At 35.7% G+C, this 22,138-nt stretch overlaps 1 protein-coding gene across 1 annotated transcript; it reads left to right on the top strand.

Moving 5' to 3' along the window:
• Positions 1-394: 394 nt before the first annotated feature.
• On the top strand, positions 395-17,642 carry Impbeta11 (importin beta11). The gene is made up of 17 exons (XM_076123234.1): positions 395-609; positions 1,335-1,482; positions 2,416-2,636; positions 3,050-3,209; positions 3,625-3,871; positions 4,230-4,514; positions 4,885-5,066; positions 5,558-5,743; positions 6,398-6,497; positions 6,618-6,826; positions 8,214-8,417; positions 9,000-9,192; positions 9,807-10,059; positions 10,483-10,709; positions 11,131-11,260; positions 11,842-12,034; positions 12,646-17,642. The coding sequence occupies exons 2-17, from the start codon at positions 1,348-1,350 to the stop codon at positions 12,748-12,750; spliced, it is 3,030 nt and encodes a 1,009-aa protein (XP_075979349.1). The 5' UTR covers positions 395-609; positions 1,335-1,347; the 3' UTR covers positions 12,751-17,642.
• The last annotated feature ends 4,496 nt before the right edge of the window (positions 17,643-22,138 follow it).

The raw sequence follows: 22,138 nt of genomic DNA, 5'->3' as shown, positions 1-22,138 counted from the left end.
TTATTTTGATTTTGTAGAAGTTACATAATGATAACATTTCGCTCATGACATACTTAAGTAAATAGTTAAATATAATGCTGATAAGATTAGGATTGTGCCTAGTTGACAATATTCAGGTATCTAGAGAAGCTTCAGAATATTTATTATCAACTAAAAGATGATTAATGTAGTAGGTGCCTACAATCTCGTAGTTCATTAGATTACTAAAAACGTATCTCAAACATAAAAAAATTAAAAAACAACACATGTAAGAGTATGCCTTTAGTATTTTGAACATTATTATATTATTATCACTTTGGGTGACCCCATGGTTAACCGTTGGAAGACTGCACAGTGCACCCATTTCTGAACGAAATTGCATGACACTGACAACTGAATGACATTTCGTATTATTGAAAATCGGAATTTCGTTCGTGGTAATTTTTCCGATCGGTATTCGGCATGATTCGCATATTAAAACTGTTCGATCGTCTTGTTTGGTAGTAAATTTTATGTTTTCGTTAATTTTGAGCTTAAATAAGCGTGATGTTCGGTAGTTTCTTTTGATTAGTGAGTTGTACGTAAATTGCCATAGGTTATGTTATGCCCTTTGGCTTTTCAGGGTGAAAAGTGAGTTTGTTTGATTTATCTCGTAACAGCGCTGATTGTTCTTAATATTTTATGATGATTATGCTACATTCGTTCTTATTCACTGTCTAGTGGCCTGGTCATTGTCGGGATACGTGTATAACTAATATTTGAGATTACGTTTCTATGCAGTTGCAAAAAAATTTTGCAAAGATCTATACTTCCATATTTTTTGTAAAAAAAGTTTTGCGGTGACCCCATTTTGATTAATAGGAACAACTAAACTCTACATCATATGTCATTATCTTATGTGATGGAGTAAAATTGATGTAAAACATGTATTGGTTTGTTTAAACTAAAGTAACACGCCGACAGTGAGTTTATTTTGAATATAGTGTATAAAATTCGTCCGAAAGTATTCATAACATATGCCATTTAATGCTGAATGCATGTATCCTTCATTTTTTTTAATCTGTCCATAGCCAATACATTTACATGATAATCTGCTTATACAATAAAGTCCTGTAAAGTGCTGCTATAATGCATGGGCTAAGTACTGCAGTTCAACTTCTAATCATTATCCCCTTGAAAATTTAGAAAAAATGCATTTGCAACCAAATGTATTAAAAAAATTGAGAATGTATGTTTAATGGACATGTATTAACTAATAAGTAATTTGACTCAAAGCAATTTCTTCAATAACTGAAAATAATACCTTTCTTTGTTTATATTTTAAATGTAACTGTTATTATTTTTTCTTTTAACAGTTGATCACCAACCATGGACCCTAACATTTATGCGCTGGTGTTAGACACCTTGAACCGTGCCACAAGTCAGGACACGGAGGTGTTGAAGCCAGCCGAGAAGAAACTGCAAGAATGGGAGATAGAACCTGGCTTCTATTCTGTGCTGCTGGTATGGCTATTATAATGTTTTGCTATATTGAAAGTTAAATTTTTAATTATAATAAGGGGATTACACCCTAATCCACCATACTAGTCCAATGCAGGTTGTTGGACATTTGCCAGAGTTTTGTTTGTTAGTGTGGTTGCCTTGGGATCTTTGAAAGAGGGTTTTTAAAACTCAAACCCCCTGTTACATATTATTAAGACAAAGACCACAAATTTCATGCAATTAATACTGGCTACATTAGTACATTTTAGTCAAACATTTCAAAAGTGGTCTGTGAGCCGATGGATATATGAAATTCTGCCCAGTTCATTTATGCATATATGCATAGATTTGCATCACTTGAAACTCTGAAGAGTATTAAAATATGTCAAAATACTCTCAAAAGCATTTTAGAGAGCAATGTACCTAAAGGTAAAATCCCTGCAGCACTGTGCAGAGAACTAGACAAAAAAAAATACAATGTGATGACTATTTTAAACACTTTGTAAGAAGTTTACGAAATAAAGGATATTTTGAGATGAATTGAACTTTTAGTATTGAACACATTAAAGTAGAGCAGAAGTTTGGTGATATCTGCAATCTCCACTTCTCAACTCAGTGGTCTTACTCCAGTCCAGAGAGGCAGCATTATTCTTGACTAGCTGCCCTGCGCAACTTGCGTCACATTAGAGAGAATGGGTGAAATTTTTCCACGTTTTTGTAACATTTTTTACTGGTACTCTGCTCCTATTGGTCGTAGCGTGATGATATATAGCCTATAGCCTTCCTCGATAAATGGGCTATCTAACACTGAAATATTTTTTCAAATCGGACCAGCAGTTCCTGAGATTAGCGCGTTCAAACACACAAACAAACAAACTCTTCAGCTTTATAATATTAATATAGATTACGATAGTGTTCTTTGCTTGTAAACAACAAGTTTTTCATTCTTTATAGGACATCCTCTCAAACCACTCAATCGACGTAAATGTCCGATGGCTGGCAGTGATGTGCTTCAAGAACGGTGTGGACCGTTACTGGCGACGTAATGCTCCACACGCCATCAGCGATGCAGAGAGACTCAAGCTGAAGGAGGGGTTAATGACCAGGAATATCCTCACTGAGCCTGTCTCACAGATCGCTACTCAGGTTGCCGTTCTGATTTCGAAGATTGCAAGGTACTTTTATAAAATTTTCTTCTTTTTATATACAAATGTACCATGTGTTAGTCTAGTTAGATGTAGTATAAATTAACCTGGAATTGGGCTGACAGCTACTTTTATGTTATAAAGATTTTTGAAACAGGAAGAATAACATGCTGTTTGCACTGATTGATAAATAATTCAATATTGTTGTGATGCTTAAATCAATCCATCAGTCTAGCCTTTCTACCAACTATGTTTGAGTTGGCTTATTGTGATCCTATGGTCATACCTAATACTAGGTTAATGTCTATGCCCAGATGCCTTAGAAGTAGGTACTCTTGAGCACTTTTTATATTGTTAGGTTTTCATATGAAGCCAATGCCTACATTTTCTAGATGTAAGTGTTATAACTTGGTGTATTGATTCAATGTTCTTTGTTAACGCAGGTTCGACGCGCCGACATACTGGTCAAATCTAATACCTTACCTCATAGGAGCAGTAAGTGATCCACAGCCGGTGGTGCAGCACAGATCCTTGCTGATCCTCCACCATGTTATCAAGGCTTTGGCTTCCAAGAGACTTGTTGGAGATCGTAGGACATTCCAGGTTTGTAAAATAGGGAATTATTTCATATTTAAAGTGTGAGTGATAATTTATGGGTTTGTCTATAAGTATGTAGGAAACAACTGCTGTACCTATATTTTGTTAAAAAGAATGATACCATACAGGGTTTGTGTCTAATGTGAGAAATTACTGAACCAAAGGTGAGTAACTAGTTAGTTTTTCAGATTTAAAGTTATAAAGTATCCTCTTCTGTTAGAATTGAAGACAATTTATTAAAATTTTACGTTTTTATTATTTCATTCATCATTCACGCAGAAATTACTATGAAAATTGAAGTAATGAATACATTTTTCTAAAGTGTGCTTTTAATTTTTGGTGTTATACAGAGTGTGTTGTTAACTCTTAAGATGGATAAATTCATCTGCAATATCACAAATATCTTTTCTTTTATCTACAGGATGTAACAAACACAATATACAACATGATCCTAAATCTGTGGCATGAGAACACAGAAAGGTTTCTCCGTTTCATCCAGCAAGGGGCTTCCACGGAACTGATAACAGAGAACTTGGAGAAAGCGCTGTTATGTCTCAGGATGTTGAGGAAACTTACTGTGTTTGGACTGAAGAAGGCACATGAGAGTCAGGATGCTATGGCCTTCTTGAACATCGTGTTTGACCGCGCTAAGACGAGTTTGGAATGCAGTAAGTACACTCACAAAAAATTTAATAATGAGACATCAAATAATAATTGTTAACTTTGTTAGGCTTATGTCTATAACTCATTTTGTTTTGTGGATTGTTCTTTCTGTTTGTATAGATAGTCCATAATGATTGTCTCATATTGCAGTGCAGTTACCTTTAATTTTACCTATACTGGTAATTTTACAACATTATTCTGTAACAGGTTCTTTGTGTCATTTAGTTGTGGTCTCATACGTAACCAGTGATAGATAACTATTCCTAATACAACTGCAACTTTGAAAATTCATTGATATAGGGTTGAAACCATTAACTGACTTGCTTCATAAAATCATTTATTCATATAGAATATTTGTTTCAGGAAAGCTCCTAAAAGGCAGAGGCATATACCCGTTGGAGCTCTGCGAGAAATTCATAATACATCTTACCAAAGTCGCGTTGGGAGTTCTTAGCTGCCAACCGTTCTCCTACGTACCTCTCATTAGGCCTTCATTAGAGTTCGCGCTGTACTACTGCTTCACTGAACAGGGTATGGCGTTGATCTATGAAAGGTTCACGATACAGTGCCTCAATATAGTGAAGGGGATATTACAGTGTGTCGAGTATAAGCCGCCGAAGGGAGATGTTGAACAGATTAAGGAGCCTAGTAAGTGTTGAAATAATATGATATAATAATCATTTTCATCAGATACCTTATAAATTAGGTCCCTTTTTATGTCCTTAAAAGATATTTAAGTTCATATTCGATATATTCTTGAATTAAGTCTCTGTTTAACTGATAAACATATTACAGTTTTGAATTGCATTGCGGCTGAACACACTTTTTTTACTTAAATTTTAAAAACATTGTTAACATTACATTAAACCTTACCCAATGATTTGTCATTTAAGAAAACTATAAATTATCAATTTTGCTTGTTAAATTCAGCTTTGAACGCCTAAAAATTACTGACTGACATAGCAAGTAAATAAAATTTTAAGCTCTTATTAGTATAAACTCTGTATCTTGTCTCCAGTGACCCTCCAAGCTCATCAAATGAAGATGCAAGTGCTGAACGAGAACACACTATGTCACATGTGTCGCCACCTAGTGACGCATTACTTCTTACTCAGTGCCGATGACCTCGCGTTGTGGGACGCCGAGCCTGAGAGCTTTGCGACTGATGAAGCGGGTGAATCTTGGAAGTATAGTTTGAGGGTATGCTTTTTTTATAACTTATTTACTTACATATTGAGGGTGTTTTACTTCGACACCTTTCTATTTTTATTGCGTTTCAAACCTATTTTGTCTTAAAGCCCTTAGTTTAAATTTTACTATAGCCAAGGGTTCTCAGCTTTTTTATTTATAGAGGGTAATTTAAGCTGGTTTAGGGTATATTTGCACTATAGAAAGATACACTCTCTATACTCTCACTTCCATAGTTCAGTAGGCCGGTATTGACACCATCCCCGAAAAGTCAGGGGCAGAACTGACGCAACTATTCAACGCATTAGGTCTATGACCTCAACCCCAATTCGCCAATTTTTTCACAGTACCTAAAACTCAGAAAACTCCTTAAGTTTCGATCACGGATTCTATCTCTTGCCTGAAGGTTAACTACACAACGAATACGCCATAGGAACAGTGCTAAAATTGTAATTTAAAATCTATTGCTATGAGAATTTTACAATGTCTTTCTTTTCTTCTAGCCATGCACAGAAGCGTTATTCACGGAGCTATTTCAATTCCAACGTGAGACATTGACGCCGGAGCTGGTCCGACTGCTGGCTTCTCTACAACAGACGCCGATACTGCCGGACGATCTTAACGCTATATTGAAGAAGGACGCGGTGTATAACGCGGTCAGACTTGCCGCGTTCGAGCTTTATGATGATGTAAGTTGAATACTAATACCTTATTTTTTACTAGCTGACCCGCGCAACTTCGCTTGCGTCACATAAGAGAGAATGGGTCAGAATTTTCCACGTTTTTGTAACACTTTTTTACTGTTACTCTGCTCCTATTGGTCGTAGCGTGATGATATAAAATATGCTTTTTTTTCACGAAAAATATTCTCTAAATTATTTATATATAACATTAAAATTATTTATTATAACGAAGTCGCGCTGAGGCATATCCGCCATTAAAACAGTTGCCATGACAACAGAATTTTGTTAATTTAATGTCATAATATTGATTATTCGCGACTTCGATCGCCACCTGAATTTTCCCGGGAAATGCGTCATTTTCCCGGGGTAAAAAGTTGCCTATGTCCTTTCTCGGGTATCAAAATATCTCCATACCAAATTTCATGCAAATTGGTTCAGTAGTTTAGGCGTGATTGAGTAGCAGACAGACAGACAGACAGAGTTACTTTCGCATTTATAATATTAGTATGGATTAGAGAACTATTGAAAGTTTATAGCTATATTTAAATTATTTCCTAAAGTATATATCCTGAATATAAATGGCAAAAGGATAACCCCATTTCGAATTTTATACTTGTGTGTGTATGTGCTCGGAAATTACAATTAATATTTTTTCTACAGGTTGACTTTGACGAGTGGTTCACGAATGTGTTAAACCAGGAGTTGAAAATCAAAGACAATAACTACAGAATTATAAGGAGACGAGTATGTCAACTTATTGGTAAGTACACACAATCTTTTATAAAATTTACTACTGGCAAAGTCTTCCTACCAGAATGCGAGGGGGGCCTTGAATCAATCAATCATTTAATTTCTTTTTTACTTGCTTATTATTTACCAGGACAATGGGCCGGTGTCCGTGCATCACAGTCTCTCCGGCCAGCAATGTACGAGGCATTACTCGAACCTTTAACCCGCAAGGACGAAGACGCGGCCGTCAAACTTGCCGCTGCTGAAGCTCTCAAGAGCACGATTGACGACTTCAACTTCGACGTAGAACAGTTCGCGCCGTACGCGCATCACGCAATTGCTGCACTTTATGAGCTCCTGGTAAGTGTGACTTGGATGTGATGTTTTAGTATCCTAGATTTATTGTTTAGTTTTAGTTAGATTTGTGTTCTTTACAGTCCTGGATAAGAAAGATGTAGTGCTGTTAAAGTTTTCCACTAGTTTTGGTAGCAGTTTTGATTTTTGTTTTAGTGTTGCTTTGCTATATTTTGGTCAGAGAAAGAAGTGATTAAAAAGTGAGTTGAGCTTCATTCATTTCCAAGTGTAAATTACTCTATACACTGCATAGTAACTGAACATTTAAGTGTCCTGCGTTACAAAGTTTAGTGAAGATTGTGCTCAGGGTGACTGTAAGTGCCCTCGTGCATTTACGCGGCCTAAAACATACGCCCATTTGTATGCAATTGCGCTTATTACGCAGCAGTCGTTGTTGGCCGGTTATGGACCGCGCGACCACCTTAAACAAATTGCCTCTGACGCCTCTCGCGACCAAACACGCGACCAAGTAAATACACCTATATCGCGATTCATGGACTATCAACAACCAACTAGCTACCGAGAATTTTGTATGAAAAATTGATCAGCGCCCTTAGCGTATTTTTGTCAGAACTTTGTTCTGCAAAGGGGCCGTTTTCTACCAACCAATAAAATAATATCAATCGTAATAAATAATATTTCATTTCCTGGAACGCACATTGAGGCGATTCAAATTCAAATTTCGGAATAGAATATTTAAAAAAAAAAAGTTTTATTAAAATATTTTAATAATCCAAATAGATATTTAGCAAGTCGAGGCTGTAGGATATTGTTTCCTTTGCCTGCTAGAAGGCAGAAGAAATAGATTATTTTTTTTGTGTTTAAAGTCTTAAGTAATAATTTTAGTCTGCGTTAGGCTACTTTATAGGATTATTTTTTATATACAACGATATAATGTTTAAAATAATAATAAGTTTATATACACAATTCTTGCCAATTATATTTTATTTGATTTAATTTTGCCATTTGCCAATTAAAACAAATTTTCAGAACGAATATTTTTGCTGTTTTGATTCAAGTTAAATGTCAAGTTATCGATACTCGATTCTCTGCAGGGTTTTTTAACGAGTAGCTCGATAGCAAATGTACGGTACTTCAAAGCGTGACGCTTAAGTATCTGTTTGCAAGCACGCGGTTCTCGCAGCGTTCAGCGGCAATTTCTTCTTAAACATAAATTTTGCTGAACGCTGAATTGAATTAACTGTGCGCTCAGGTCGCGACCAGCGGCCAAATGCGCGGGGCTACTTAGTTTTTTAAAATTAAACTGCATTCTTGGGCGACTTTGTAAGGTTGGAAGGTGCACCGCAAATTTCTGTGTAAAATCTTCGGTTTTGGTTCGAAATGCTGCTATCGAGCATGAGTGCATATGTTTAAACGTTTGGTGGTATCCTAGGTGGAGTCGGAGGAATGCGACACGAAGATGCACGTGCTGCACGTGGTGTCGTACGTGATGGAGCGCTGCGGCGCGTGCGTGGCGCGCGGCGGCGGCACGGGCGCGCTGTTCTCGTACCTGCCGCAGCTGTGGGCGCACGCCGCGCAAGCCGCGCACAACATGTTGCGGGCCGCCGCACTCTCCGCACTCGTGCACCTGCTTAAGGTACTGTATCTATATAGAACTGAACGAAAAATTCGTTGCTCTTTGCTCAATGAACTAGTTCAATTTTGTCTTTCGTTCACGAACTACACATGACTTGTATGTATAGTGTATAGCGTATAGCACTAGTCGCGCGGCTAGGGCAAGCTAAATTATCGGCCCACCTGCACGACAAGAACAATTGTCAAAAAAACTGTCGACAAAAAAACAACATTAAATATTTTCTATTGCATTCAGTCCAAAACAAATAAAAATAGTACGATCCAAATGTAATGTCACGTTATACGATTACAATTAGATCTTTTGGTACGTTTTATCATTTAGACCGTGTAATTATTTCAGTAGTTATTGTCGTAAAAGAGACAGTGTCTTCACCACTAGATAGGACGATCCAAAATACCTAACTTGGGCTCAAAAACTCAATTTTGACCACCTTGTGGATTGGAACGTTGTTTCATAACTACGTCCAAATAATATTGCACCTTTGTTTCAAACATTTCCTTAAAAAAATCTAAAGATATACTCTAGTAATTCAGTTTGTCAGCAAGATTCTAGCACATTCTAAATACCAATGTCATTCTCCAGGCGGTATGCGAATGTCCACCGAACATCCGGCCGTGGATGCTGAACGTAGTGAACGAGTCCACCAAGTTATCGGAGCCGGCGCACGTGTACCTGTTAGAGGACGCGCTGGAGCTGTGGCTCGCCATACTGGAGACGTCCACCGCTGCTGACGCGCCTATGTTGCAGCTGGCTGATAATTTATATCCTATATTGGGTGAGTAGTACTAACTTACCTTTATTGTGTTTACTGTAATAACTATTAAAAATTATATATGTATGTAGGTACGTCTAGGAGTTATTTGAGGTTTAAAGTAAACTTCGTCACCTTCGTCTTTAAGAAAAATTTGGTCATCGTTTTTCCACGTCTTCGCCTTTTATCTTCCATCTGTCCATGCGTCTCTCCTCACCAAACTCAGGAATTTGAGCCTCGCTCATTCGTTTCTGTACAACAACACTTTCAAACATCTTACAGGTTTCTCCTTACGTTTGGATACCCCATCCCACATGTATTTGATTTTTTTACTATTTTAATATTGTGTGCTTCAAAACAACTTACCTCTGAAGGTTTCGATTCTTTACAATACTTTTTTCGTAAAAGCATAAATACAAAGTTATATGTTTCATAGTCATATTATGTACGACTAGCTGACCCGCGCAACTTCTTTCTTCTTCACATAAGAGACAATGGGTCAAAATTTTTCCTGCTTTGTAACAAACAAACAAACAAACAAACAATCAAACAAACAAACTCTTCAGCTTTATAATATTAGTATAGATTCTACGTACAAAGTGATGATTTATTCCTGACCATTCTAAAATCGTTCACAGAACAATCATCAGAACACCTACGAATAGTAGTGTACATAATGCAAGCGTACACTCTGCTATGTCCGGAGGAGTTTCTATCGAACGCGGGCGGCAAGTGCATGGCGCTCCTGGAAGACATGCTCAGTGACATGCGGACCGAAGGAGTGATCACTGTGCTGAAGATGGCAGAGATATGCATCAGCGTCAGCTTCCCTGAGAGAAACGCCTTCCTTGGTATTAAGGTTATTTGGCCGATTCTGATTAGGGCTATACAGTGAGTATAATTTTGGTTTTTATATTAATCTTTGGCTTAAATGTCCTTCGAGATCCAGGATAACAAAACTGACAATTAATTCGATAATAAGGTTTTCAAGTCTTTAGAGTATGTAATGCTTTTTTTCGCGGTTTAAAAAGCTAACAATATTACAATTTGTTATAGTACCAGTTATGCTCGAAATATTAAACGTTGCCTGCGGTCTTTGTAATTTTTGTCACATATATTATTATATCGGGGCGTGCTGGCATACACCGGGAATGCTACAAATCTCCGGACTGTATAAGAATATTTCAAAAGAAATTAGGGAAACCTAGTAGCCTGTAAAATTTTAGCTCACGTTTAAACACCACTACCACTCTACCTCTTAACATTATAGAATAAATTTCATAAATAATAAACACTATTTTTTTTCCTTCGCAGCTGTCTACTAGAAGGCGACGACCTCCCAATGGTCCTATCAGTCCAGCTATCTCTAGTATCAAGAGTCATACTGCTATCAACGGATCTATTCTACAAGGCGGTACAAGAAGCGTCTAACGGTGTAGCGGAATACGACTCCGACCCGGCCAAAGTGCTGAACAGATTGTTGCACGTCTGGACCGAGAAGATGAACCTCATCACGCAAGTTGAGAGGTGGAAAGTTGTTGGTGAGTTGAGTTTTGTTTACTTGTTAGATAAAATATAGTATTCTACTTGTAAGTCTAGAAGTTATTTTATGAACTTAAAACATTTTTTTATAAGTATATGATTATTATATGTTAAATTGTTACTGTTACTGGTACCTTGCTCAGCTAGGTAAAGGTCTGATGATAATTCTTTATGGTCTTTTGCCTAATTAATCTATTGTGGGATTGTGTCCATTTCTGTTAATGTATTTATTTTATTTTTTTAAGGCGGTATTCGACCTAATAAATAATCGGAAATATAAAAATAAAATCTAATATTCGGCCTTTCGTGATTCCATTCTTAATGCTATATCGCTGGCTAGTTGTCTCTGCCGTTAATTGTACACGTTTTTGCTCAAAATGGATTGAAAAATATCTAAGTCCTAAATTTTCTTTCGACCAGGTTTGGGTCTAGCAGCGTTACTGACGACGCAGAACGCGACAGTGTTACAACGCTTCTCAGCCATACTGATGAACTTGACCGAAGTGCTGAATGACGTCATGAAGGCCGAGGACAACGGCAGCTATATAGAGTGAGTATGCACATACTATCTTATCTTAGGGGTGGGGGTGCCAGTTAATGCTTGGCTGACACATCGACCATTTCTGATCCTTTGTGTCATCCCCTCCTTTGCTACTCTAGACGTTGGGGGGCATGGTAAAACTTATGCACCCCAACTATGCTATAACTGCTCAGTATGCACATACTATTAAACCTATTATATATTTTTACGACGATTTCTATATGCGTGCTGTTTATTTTACGGCGTATGTTTTCTAGATTTCTATTGCTTACTTAAGTATTATTTAGATTCAATATTGAAAAATTCTTTCTTGAAATGTTCTTCATGAAATTGTCTAATGCAAATTCTTGGAATCTAAATATACCAATGTTTCAAACATCTAACATTCACGACAAGAAACGTCAAAGTTGTTCAGCCGAAAGTCTCGGACACTGCTTTTCGATTGCCTAAAGTACCTCTACAAGTGTCTACCAGAGCCTGGATACTCTTAACTCAAATATCAATAATATCGGCAATATGTGTCTAGAACAATGCTTAACATTGCTTTACCCACACTTTGGTAGAATTTAACTAAATCTATTTTACCTCAGCGGTCTACTAGCGCCACCAGGCTCGAGGCCAGCGTCTCCTCTCGAAGGTCGTGGCGGCGCGGCTCGCTGGGGCGCGGGGGGCGCGGGCGGCGCGGGGGACAGTCGCGACCTGCCGCATGAACAACGTCGGCGGAGGCTGGTGGCCGCACATCCTGCACATGCGATTGATTTACGTGCTGTTATACACCACCAGGTAATATATCTTACAGGTTTTACATTTGTTGTAGGTGTCCTTGTTATATTAGCTACTGGCTGACCCGCGCAACTTCGCTTGCGTCACATTAGAGAGAACGGGTGACATTTTCCCCCGTTTTTTTGTCAATTCTCTGTTATTAAAATATCTCCACACCAAATTTCATGCAAATTGACCCAGTAGTTGACTCAGCAGGCGTGATTGTGTAACAGACATACAGTCAGACAGACGGCAGAGTTACTTTCGCATTTATAATACTAGTATGGACTAGTATGGATTGTTATATCAATGTCAGTTTGTGTATCAAGTAAGTAGGATAGTAAATAATAGATAATATGTCGAGCGTAGAGAGCATCTATAAGTAAGTTTCTATGAACAAGCATGCACGTCACAAATCCATCTAAGCGAAATAAATGGTATTTTATTATAGCACACATGTATCATTCTCAGCTTAAATACATTTCTTTATTTAAGACATCAATGTTTTATTCTAAATCAGATGTCAATTAAAGTCTGTATCATTTGCCGTGTTATTTTCTTGTCCACGCCTTTTCTAACAAAAAAACAAGCATTTTGCTAACACATTTAAAAAAATAAAACGTTTCTTTCAGTTGGAGACCCTAAAGAGCCAAGTGGGAGCGGAAACCTTCGACCGTCTGATACAGTCCACCGACCGAGAGACGTTACAACAGATACGAGAATACATCCCCTTGTAAATACACTACCACGATTAATTATAAACTTATGATCTGTAGTAAAATGAAGTGTTATGAAATACCCTTATACTATCTACTCATCACTGCCTACAATCAGAAAGTGTGTTTTTTTTTGCTTAGGTATTGAAACGCTAGATTGAGGTATTAAAGTCTGTATAATAGAAAAACCGATACTGAAACCAAAATGAGTTATGTAACAGTTTGTAAGTGTTAAAATGATTAAAAGAAAAGTGTATAAACTGAGTGAAAAAGCGCTAATAAAGAGCACGTATACGCGTGCACGCAATTTACGTACGACAAAGTATTAAAACCATTAGTTACTATCAACTATACAGAACTTCAACGAAATAAAACAATTTCATCGAAAAATTGTGTATTAATTTTAAAAGTATATTCATTAAACTTCATTATACTACAGAAGTTATTGTAACAATGCTTATCTATCCCATCGTGTTATAAACTCGAAAGAGTTGATGTTTATATTTGTACATTTTGTAACACTTATTTTTAAAGTATTTAACGTTTGAAATTTGCATGTACATGGCTGCAGACGCACTGTGTTTTGTACCATCACTACGTTACACGATTAATTATAATTTGCGTACGTGTAAATTGTTTAACGCATTTCTTAAGGGCATACAAAATCCCTAACCATGCACACTTGGCTAGCGCGGTAAACTAAAGGCCTAACCCCTCCCTAAATAGACCTAGCAAAGGAAGGAATAAAAAAAAATGCGGGGCGATAACTAAAAACTATTTCAGCAGCAGTAGTAATTTGCCGAGATATTATTTATCCACGATTAATTTTGTTAAGTCTGGCTATCATTTCTCCACCGCAAGTCCTCATCTCTTAAGGCCTTTAAATTACATAGACTGAAAATTTAAGAGTATACCAAAAATCCAATTTTTTTTAAACCAAAACTAGTTCGTGTGAGACAAAGCGCAGTGCGTTGTAAGCCTATAATACTTCCACTACTTGATACTTTATATCGATATAAATAATCTTTTACATCTCATTATTGGACGATCAATTACCTTTTAACATCGACTTGAAACAACGTGACTGTTTGTCATTTCTACTGCTTTTACTAATATGTATAATGTAAATGATCTTTATTTCTACAATTGATACTGTTTTATTAATAAAGTTACTTGAAAGTTGTATTAGAATCTGTTTTGTGTCTTTTTCAATCATACCGAGGCGCTTATAGCTACGATAATCGGTTGGTAAACAGTTAGTGGGTTAAGCAACCTAAGCGCGGCCATTCCATTGAGAAGTGGCTCGTTATTCATATGTTAGCTGGGCGTCTCCGTGCTTCGCAGGGCATGCAAAAAGTCCCGATAGTTGTCGTTGATCCACATCGAAGGTCTTTGGCTTGTTGAACAATTTTAAGATCTGGTTGACCTCTAACGTTGACTCTATATGAGACATAAATCAGTCATACTTGATTGAGACTATTTATGAGTGAAAAAGACTCAAAGTTAACCAACCATTTCGTTTTTCGTCTCGTTTTTTAGTAAGACAGTATTAAAGTATTTGAATTAAACATAAATGAAGTTATTTTTATTTTCCTCGTATCATTTTGTTCGATATATAAGTCTTTATCATAATAAATATCTGAACTATGTGTATATGTAATATAATTACATTTTCCTATTCTATAGCTTTAAATATAGGAGGTATTTTGTTTACTGATGCCTCGAAAAGTGTTATGTTTTTGTTCTCCATTTTATCTTAAAACTGATAATTATCTATAATTTTTAGTATCTATAAGTATCTTAGACTTAACTACAAACACCAATTTACGGGATTTTTTTGTTTGATAATACAATAAGGGCTTCCTTAAACAGACTGAAAACATATTTCAAAAATGGATTCGGGGATCTAATCATCTCTCATTAACTCAGGACAGAAATATTGTGTCACATTAAATCTTTATTTTATAAAACTGCCTATATGGTCCTCTAGGCCTTGGCTTGGGCCCCACGCACACCATTTAAAAGTCAGGGAATCTATAGTTCTAAGATGGAAAACAAACAAACAACAATCATATGGCGATTTTTCAACTTTCAGCCTTTGCGTAATTTCAATTACATATTATGGTTGTTACTGCACCAATAGCTTAATTATATTGAAAGTAAACGTGGCCACCACGTCTCCTACCATCTTTTGTCGAAGTATGATAACTAGTAATGAGACGGAAACCTTACTACGTGAGATCTCCAAATACCCTTTAAACAAGGTGAGGTAAAAGATAGAGAGCAAAAACATAACATTTAGAGCTAGAAACATAGATTATATTGCACACACTACTACTAATTTACTTGTAGGATATTCATGTATTAATTTAACGGCAATTTATAACGACTAAATATCGAACGTTTTGAACGCCATACATTTACGTATGTATTATGTAAGATTCTGCATGTATTTTGACGAAAAGGATGTGACTAAGAGCAAGCGCGCTAGTGATTTTGGTCACCGTGACTATATCGTCTATCACTCTTTCAATCAAGTCAATTCATAATCGTGGCAATGTGAGCACGTTATAACGTGACAATTGGGTGATACTCCATATAGTAGGTCGGGGAAAAAGTCTTTTCGTATTATAGTATGTATGAACTTGTAATAAAATCTTTTCTCTCCACAAAAAAGCGATATTTGTGTACCCCACGAGCTCACTGAAAGAAACCTAATGAATCGTGTACTCATTTGTGATTCTTGAAGCCAAAGACATTTTCTTGCAAGTTCATACATATTATAATGCGAATAGCCTTTTTTTCCCGGCCAAATATTTGATAAGAGTGATAAAACAGTCACGGTGACATAAGTCGCCAGTAAAATACGTGTTTGCGTTAATTCCCGTATTTTAATTATGTATTCACTAGCGACATTTTAATTTATAAGCATGTTTTTACCACAAAAAGCAGAAGTTTCACTTCTGGATAAGTTTCGGTTAGTCCAAATGGAGTGATGATATTGTTCATACATTTGCTGTCACTTTACCTATCAGATACGCTATCAGCCTCTTATCCTTAAGTGATGAAACTAGCCGTGAATGTTATAGGATTATCAGTACATGTATTTTGAAATTAAGTCAAATAAAAAATACTATCTCTGGTTCAAATATTATTATCATAGACAGATTGACTATTTAAAAGAGTAAAAAGTATGCTTATAAGTTAAAATTTGTCCTTATCTAAATAATTATCATATTAACATCTACATTGGCGTTCAAAAATCATTTTTATATTGGCCTTGAATATTTTAAAAAATCAAATGTTACAACAAATAATTATAAAATATGACGTTTAATCTTAAATAACAGTCAATATGTTTCGCTAAGCTTAAGAAAGTGTGTGTATACGAGTGTGATTTAATAATAATTTTTATTATAATAATAAATCTATTATTATGATACAGGATCCTTACTTGTTGATAGTTAAAACATCTATGTATTCATGTTTATAATTATGAATTCTATAAAGTAAATCTCTAGAAATAATGTGAATCGTAATGGATCCTTAAGGTATGGTTATATTAGCCATTGAGAAGTGAATAGGATATTTCAAAGTGCCAATTGATTTGATTATACTGAATCAAAGATAAAAAGAATCAGCCTAGCATTTCTTCCAACTATGTTGGAGTCGGCTTCCAGACGAATTAGATGCAGCTGAATACCAGTATTTTGCATGGAGCGACTGCCTATCTAACCTCCACAGCCCAGTTACCTGGGTTATAACACGGGTGTAAGGAAGTGGTTGTAATGTAACCTTACCTTAATAACTGTAAAGTATGTATGTAAAATGTATGGAAATCTGCAATCGAATGTATGACTGTATCATATAAAATTAAATATAGTATTAACTGATGCATATTTTTTTATCGCTCGAGTAATCTTAGCTTCACAATGTACAGAAATAATCTGTATTTAGTGGTTTTATTGCACTGAGTTTTAGAAGCAGAGATAGAGTGCTTATTTCCTGATTCGAAACAGCGTAGGCTCAATTTTTCATAGTCATTGTCGAATAAAGTTAACTATGATAGGAAAAACATAATTTTATATCTAACAATGGTTAATATAGAAACGACGAGGTCAGTACTGCATATTTTTTCTTTGTAAAGCAAACGCTTCGTACGTACATTTTACGTATACGTGCGTGTACGTTTGTATCGTCTGAATAAGTAAAACCTGGCTTGGTAATATTTGATTCTTCAAAATCTAGAAGTCATAAAGGAACAGTTTATACAGAATATTATTTATGATACCAGATATAGTAATTACAACTCATGCGTAATATTATGTTTATCATTCGAAAATCAGGAAATAAACACGTTAACTAAACCCTGCATAGTCATCCTTTCTCGCCAGCTCTATCGCAATAACCTATTTTATTTGATAGGTAAAGTAATAGAACTTCCTGAAACCTGGTTTCAGTCTTATGATAATACTTAATAGCCACAGAGTTGATAATTGGACAAATAGCGTTTAGACTTAATCTGTGAAGTTGTTAATATTACCTTAATCATTAAACTTCTATTTGTATCTGTGTTCCTGGTACCTTACAACATTTTGAAGAGAAGTAATAAAAATTATAAATATAGGATTTTTTTTAAGTCAAAATACTACAGTTGAAAATAATTGAAATAAAGTAATAATAAAACACTTTTCCCCTTATGAGTTATAAAAGAAAAATATTGTTTGATACCAGGACTACAGAAGATATTGTTAGTTCACAGTTCAAAATTCTAAATTTCACCACTTTCTAGCCTTAGCCTTTCAGAATCTGTCTAGATAAAACTAAGTATCTAGTGTACGCAACGACTATCGCTATTGTTAGACATTACGCAAGTTATAGACGAAATAAAAATAAATTGTTTTACAATGTGATTGTTGGGTTTTATTGCTACGACCTACTTACTTCAGCTTTATCCATTCAGGCTAGAATTATGTGACCTCCTAGATCCTATTAGTGCGTTTAAAATATTACCCCCTTCCTCTACATTAAAACGGTCAAGGATATCGGTGGAAGACGCAAATTTGTTGGAAAAAAAAGTTACGAGCCGAAAGCGGTTGCGTAAATTTTTGTGCTATTTTTAAGGAATCGGCGACAAACACATTATATTTAATTGTAATTTCCTAGGTACCTTCTCATATACAACTGTAGGGTCATACACATATAATACCTACGTAATGAGACGTGATAGATACACCCACAGATACGTATTGCAATGCTTAATGGCTTGCTTGAGTTGTCAGGCAAATATGTTTTTGTTATATTAAAATAATCTTGTCATGCTCCTGTGCTCAATGAAAACCTTTTGTTCTGGATCTACCTTTGCATTGAAACTAAAAGAGTTTTGGTTTCTTTTGGTCATACATGAATCGTATTATCTTATGTTATATTCAAGTCTTTACAAGAAGCTACAGAGAATGCATAAGCAATTCAACAATATTTTAGTGTGTCAAAAATAGTAGTTTTATTAGTAGGGTATAAATAGGCTATGTATTCATAGCAGTTGTAAAACTTTGTGCTGGACTAAACTCATCCATTTCATTGTAATCCATTTAAAGTTTAACGATTAGCCTGAGTGCCGTTCACTGTTATAATTTAATATTTGTAATGGCTATTATTACTGTGATGATACTACTCCATTGTAATCGACGTCATTTACACTTTTAGAGCCTATTTCCAGTAGGTAGGCAACCTAGGATTAGCAGTGAAAATGAAGTACCTAAGTATTAGAATTGACAATCTTACTTAACAAACTATGTCAAAAAACTGTCCACGCATTTATGTCTGATAAAAGTCAACGTTTGTAGCACATATTACCTAAACACTTAAAATAACAGGTATACCTCTACTTGATTGTCTATCAGAAAACTAGTACAAATAAGATCTCAGCAACATCGGTAGTTATCGCTAAATAAACGAAGTGCTTTATGCAGCGATACTTAATTAAAAAACTCTACCAATAAGCCGGAATCCGGCCGCGTTTCTCAAATAAGTCCGCCACCGCGGTATTTGTCCGAGTATTTTGCTACAAAATCAAATTGTATTAAATATTTGCACAATCCGACTCAATCGGAATCGTCGATGGAGAAATCAGACGCTTCAACAATTTTGTCTTCAAAATTCTGTTCTTTTGCTTACGTTGCATTTAAATAAACTGTGTAGTGTGTAGGTACTCTATTCAACCTTGAAATGTTACTTACTAGGCTTTGCTTTTTCGATACAATTACCGTTCATCATTATTAGTTTATCTACCTTATGCGTGATTAGTAAATAATGCATTTGGGTTCAATATTACTTTACTGTGGTATCACGATAAGGATAAGAAAACAAGAAACTAACGCTACGCTGGTTCTAATCTAGAATCTCGAAACTGTCCTGTTTGTTTCAGTTTTCGTTTCTAAAAAAACATCATTCTAAGTAAGAGATAACTAGACTATCTTTAAAAATAGCTTGTTCACTAAACGAAATTATACACATACTAAATTCTACTACTTATGCTGCTCTAGAAACGGAGATAAACTTACAGATTTGTTGAACTCTTACTTGTTAAAAATGTTAGCGAAGGAAACTAGCATAGTTTATACGGTCGGAGAGATCTAAAGATCCGTCGAGGGCGCCCTAATGGGGATGCATTTTAGAGGCTGAACCTATACGAAGCCGGTTGGCAAGACGCCAGTACCGCCGGCAACTTGTGGAAATCAGGACTTCTGCAAAAATTGATTTTGTGTTAGCTTTTCTTTTAGGTGTGCTTAGTCTGTTTGCCTACTGTAGTCAGTAAGTGTAGAGGTCGATTTAAAAATGATGAGATTTATATTTAAATGTTTTTGAAATTATTATATGTAGAGAATCTTTCGATGTTAAATAATTTAGTTTTACCAGTTCTAATAAAACTTTTTAGTTAGTTCTTTAGGTAGATACCTGTATCTAGAGATATGACTTCGGAATGGCAACATATACATATGAACGTACCTATTGTAATAAACATCTGAATTATACGCATACGGGTTTCAAATTCTATTGAAATACAACTTAACAATTGTTACATCGAAACAATTATTTGCTATCAGTTATAAATCAAGGCACAAACATTCATAGTTTCGGAGCCATTTGTCGAAATGAACATCAACTATAAGAGCCGTAATGCGAATACAATCAGTGGTAGGCAATTACATTGGGCCCGTTAATTTCCGAACACTCCTGAATTATTAGCTGCTGAACATGGGGCTTTTCCAATTAACGGTCTTGGGTATATAGCTGTGATCACCATTTTTGGCAACGGAAATAGTTAAACTATACATATATTGTCTAGAAAATAGTATTTCTGAGTGGGTCATCTTTAGCTACTCTCATACTGCTAACGATTTTTGACCAAGTTTTCTCTCTCTACCTGATTAAGCCAGGTTGGTTTTCAAAATTTCCTAGAAAATTAAGCAAAGTGGGAGTACCTAAAGTATCTATCCGAAAAATGTGTGTAAGGAAATTTTATTTTGTTAAGGCTTGCACAAAAAAATAGTCGGAAAAAAACATCAAGAAGTGCTTGTTGTTGGTGTAATTTAATATATTTATGTTATTTAAAAAAAAATGCATATCTTTTATGTTTTAGGTATATTTTTCCTAACATACTCAAAACAAACTCACCACATAAGTAATAAAAAGTGATTCCGGTAATCTGGTAAGTATTTCTAAGTAGAAAACGAATCGTAACGTAATACAATTTATACAATTTCAGTGAGTTTCCGTTGAACGAGTGTATCTGGATCGCAGCCGGGGACCAACTTTAGAATAACTTTCAAGTCGCTACCTGATTGCCAGCGCTTTGAACACGTTTCATGTATTTATGAAAGTATATTTTGGTTTCATAAAACTTTGAATAGTCATTGATTATTATCAACATTAATGAAGTACTGCAATATCGTGCTCAGGTAAAATGTCAACATTTACTTTGTCGTAAATACAAACTTACTATGAATGATGCAATGTACCTTTTTGTACATAGAGTTTATCTATTCAATAGTGTTAAAACTCATATAACAAAAACGCTATTGAATAGATAAACTACCGCTAAATGTACTCAGAAACCGGGGGTAAGTGATGATTAAGGGATGTTGTACCCTCTAAATGGTTATGGCTAGATTAGATTGCCCACACTTATATGCTGCACTAACTCCGATATGACATACTTTGCGGCATCTCTCTTCTTCATATGTATCAAGCATGTATCAAGTCTTGTAACTTAAGTAGATACAAACTCAAATGCAAGTTAATAAATCAAAATGACTTTAATGTCTAATATAATATGTAGCACTTATGTAAACCATCCAAAATTGCCCATCAAGGGCTTTGTCACATGCAAAATTTGGCGAAAACTTTTATCCTAAGGCTGAGAGTTTAACGTCGTCGCCGCCATTATTTTCGCATATGGCGCAATCAAAATCTCGTTGGCATATCACGGGTAACCTCAGCCGTTGTTATCACAAGCTGGGTGGAAGCCAACCTCACGTATCGAACAAAGTGACACACTACTATGTAGGTCGTAGGCGAATGTCTAAATTACCCTGTTGCAGTACTTTTGGAACTTGAACTAGTTCTATCCTTACAATTGTAAAAGTAGCTCTGTCTGCGTGTACGTTTTCAAGGCTTCATGACTTCTTATAACCTGAGGATAAGTATTAGGTTTTTGTTTTTGTTCACTTAGGCGAAGCCTCTGTCAAACGGTAATTTATTACACACTTAATACTGGTTTTCATTACTGCAAGTAGACTTTCACTCGGAGCTTATACTTTTGGGTATATTTTGTTTGAGCAACGTGTTTCATACTGCTTGTAACTTACATTATATCAAAACACAGTGGCTAGAGTGACGTCAGGCACTGTTTTGATAGCAAAGCCGCAAAACCGTTAAATCTATCTGAAAAATGTGCTAAAACTATGTAGTTCTAAACCCACTTGTATCAGTCGATCGGTCAGCGTCGTGTCCACCAATGAATAATAACAAGATATTTATCAGACCGACGCATTAATCACGAAATGATATTTATTTCACGGGTTCGTTACGCGCCGGCTAATTGCCGTCCCCGTCCCGGCTTCCGTCCATAAATTATTACGCGACTCAAGTGCTGAAAGTTAGCGACTGTTAGTTTATTTGATGCTTGTTAAACTACATGTTATAGGATATGTACGATTTCGTAATGACCCTAAGATAAACTTTTCGCAAGCCCTTCTTTGCTTCGGATAGGTACGTGGCCTCATTTCGTTTCCAATTTTTCAATTGGATGACCTTTAAATTGTGTTGTCTTATGTGATACTTTTTGAAAACTCCGTATAAGAAAAACGATTAACTATTGTACTTGTTCAAAGTTAAATAAATATGT

The sequence above is a fragment of the Anticarsia gemmatalis genome, chromosome 15 (assembly GCF_050436995.1).
Source record: "Anticarsia gemmatalis isolate Benzon Research Colony breed Stoneville strain chromosome 15, ilAntGemm2 primary, whole genome shotgun sequence".
Lineage (NCBI taxonomy): Eukaryota > Metazoa > Arthropoda > Insecta > Lepidoptera > Erebidae > Anticarsia > Anticarsia gemmatalis.
Note: the sequence above shows the minus strand (reverse complement) of the source record. Positions and strands in the feature narration are given on the sequence as shown.

Coding starts and splice junctions, on each gene's coding strand:
- Impbeta11 (XM_076123234.1), top strand. CDS start 1,348: ATGGACCCTAACATTTATGCGCTGGTGTTAGACACCTTGAACCGTGCC. Junction 3,210..3,624: donor GAGATCGTAGGACATTCCAG/GTTTGTAAAATA, acceptor TTTTATCTACAG/GATGTAACAAACACAATATA. Junction 10,060..10,482: donor ATTCTGATTAGGGCTATACA/GTGAGTATAATT, acceptor TTTCCTTCGCAG/CTGTCTACTAGAAGGCGACG.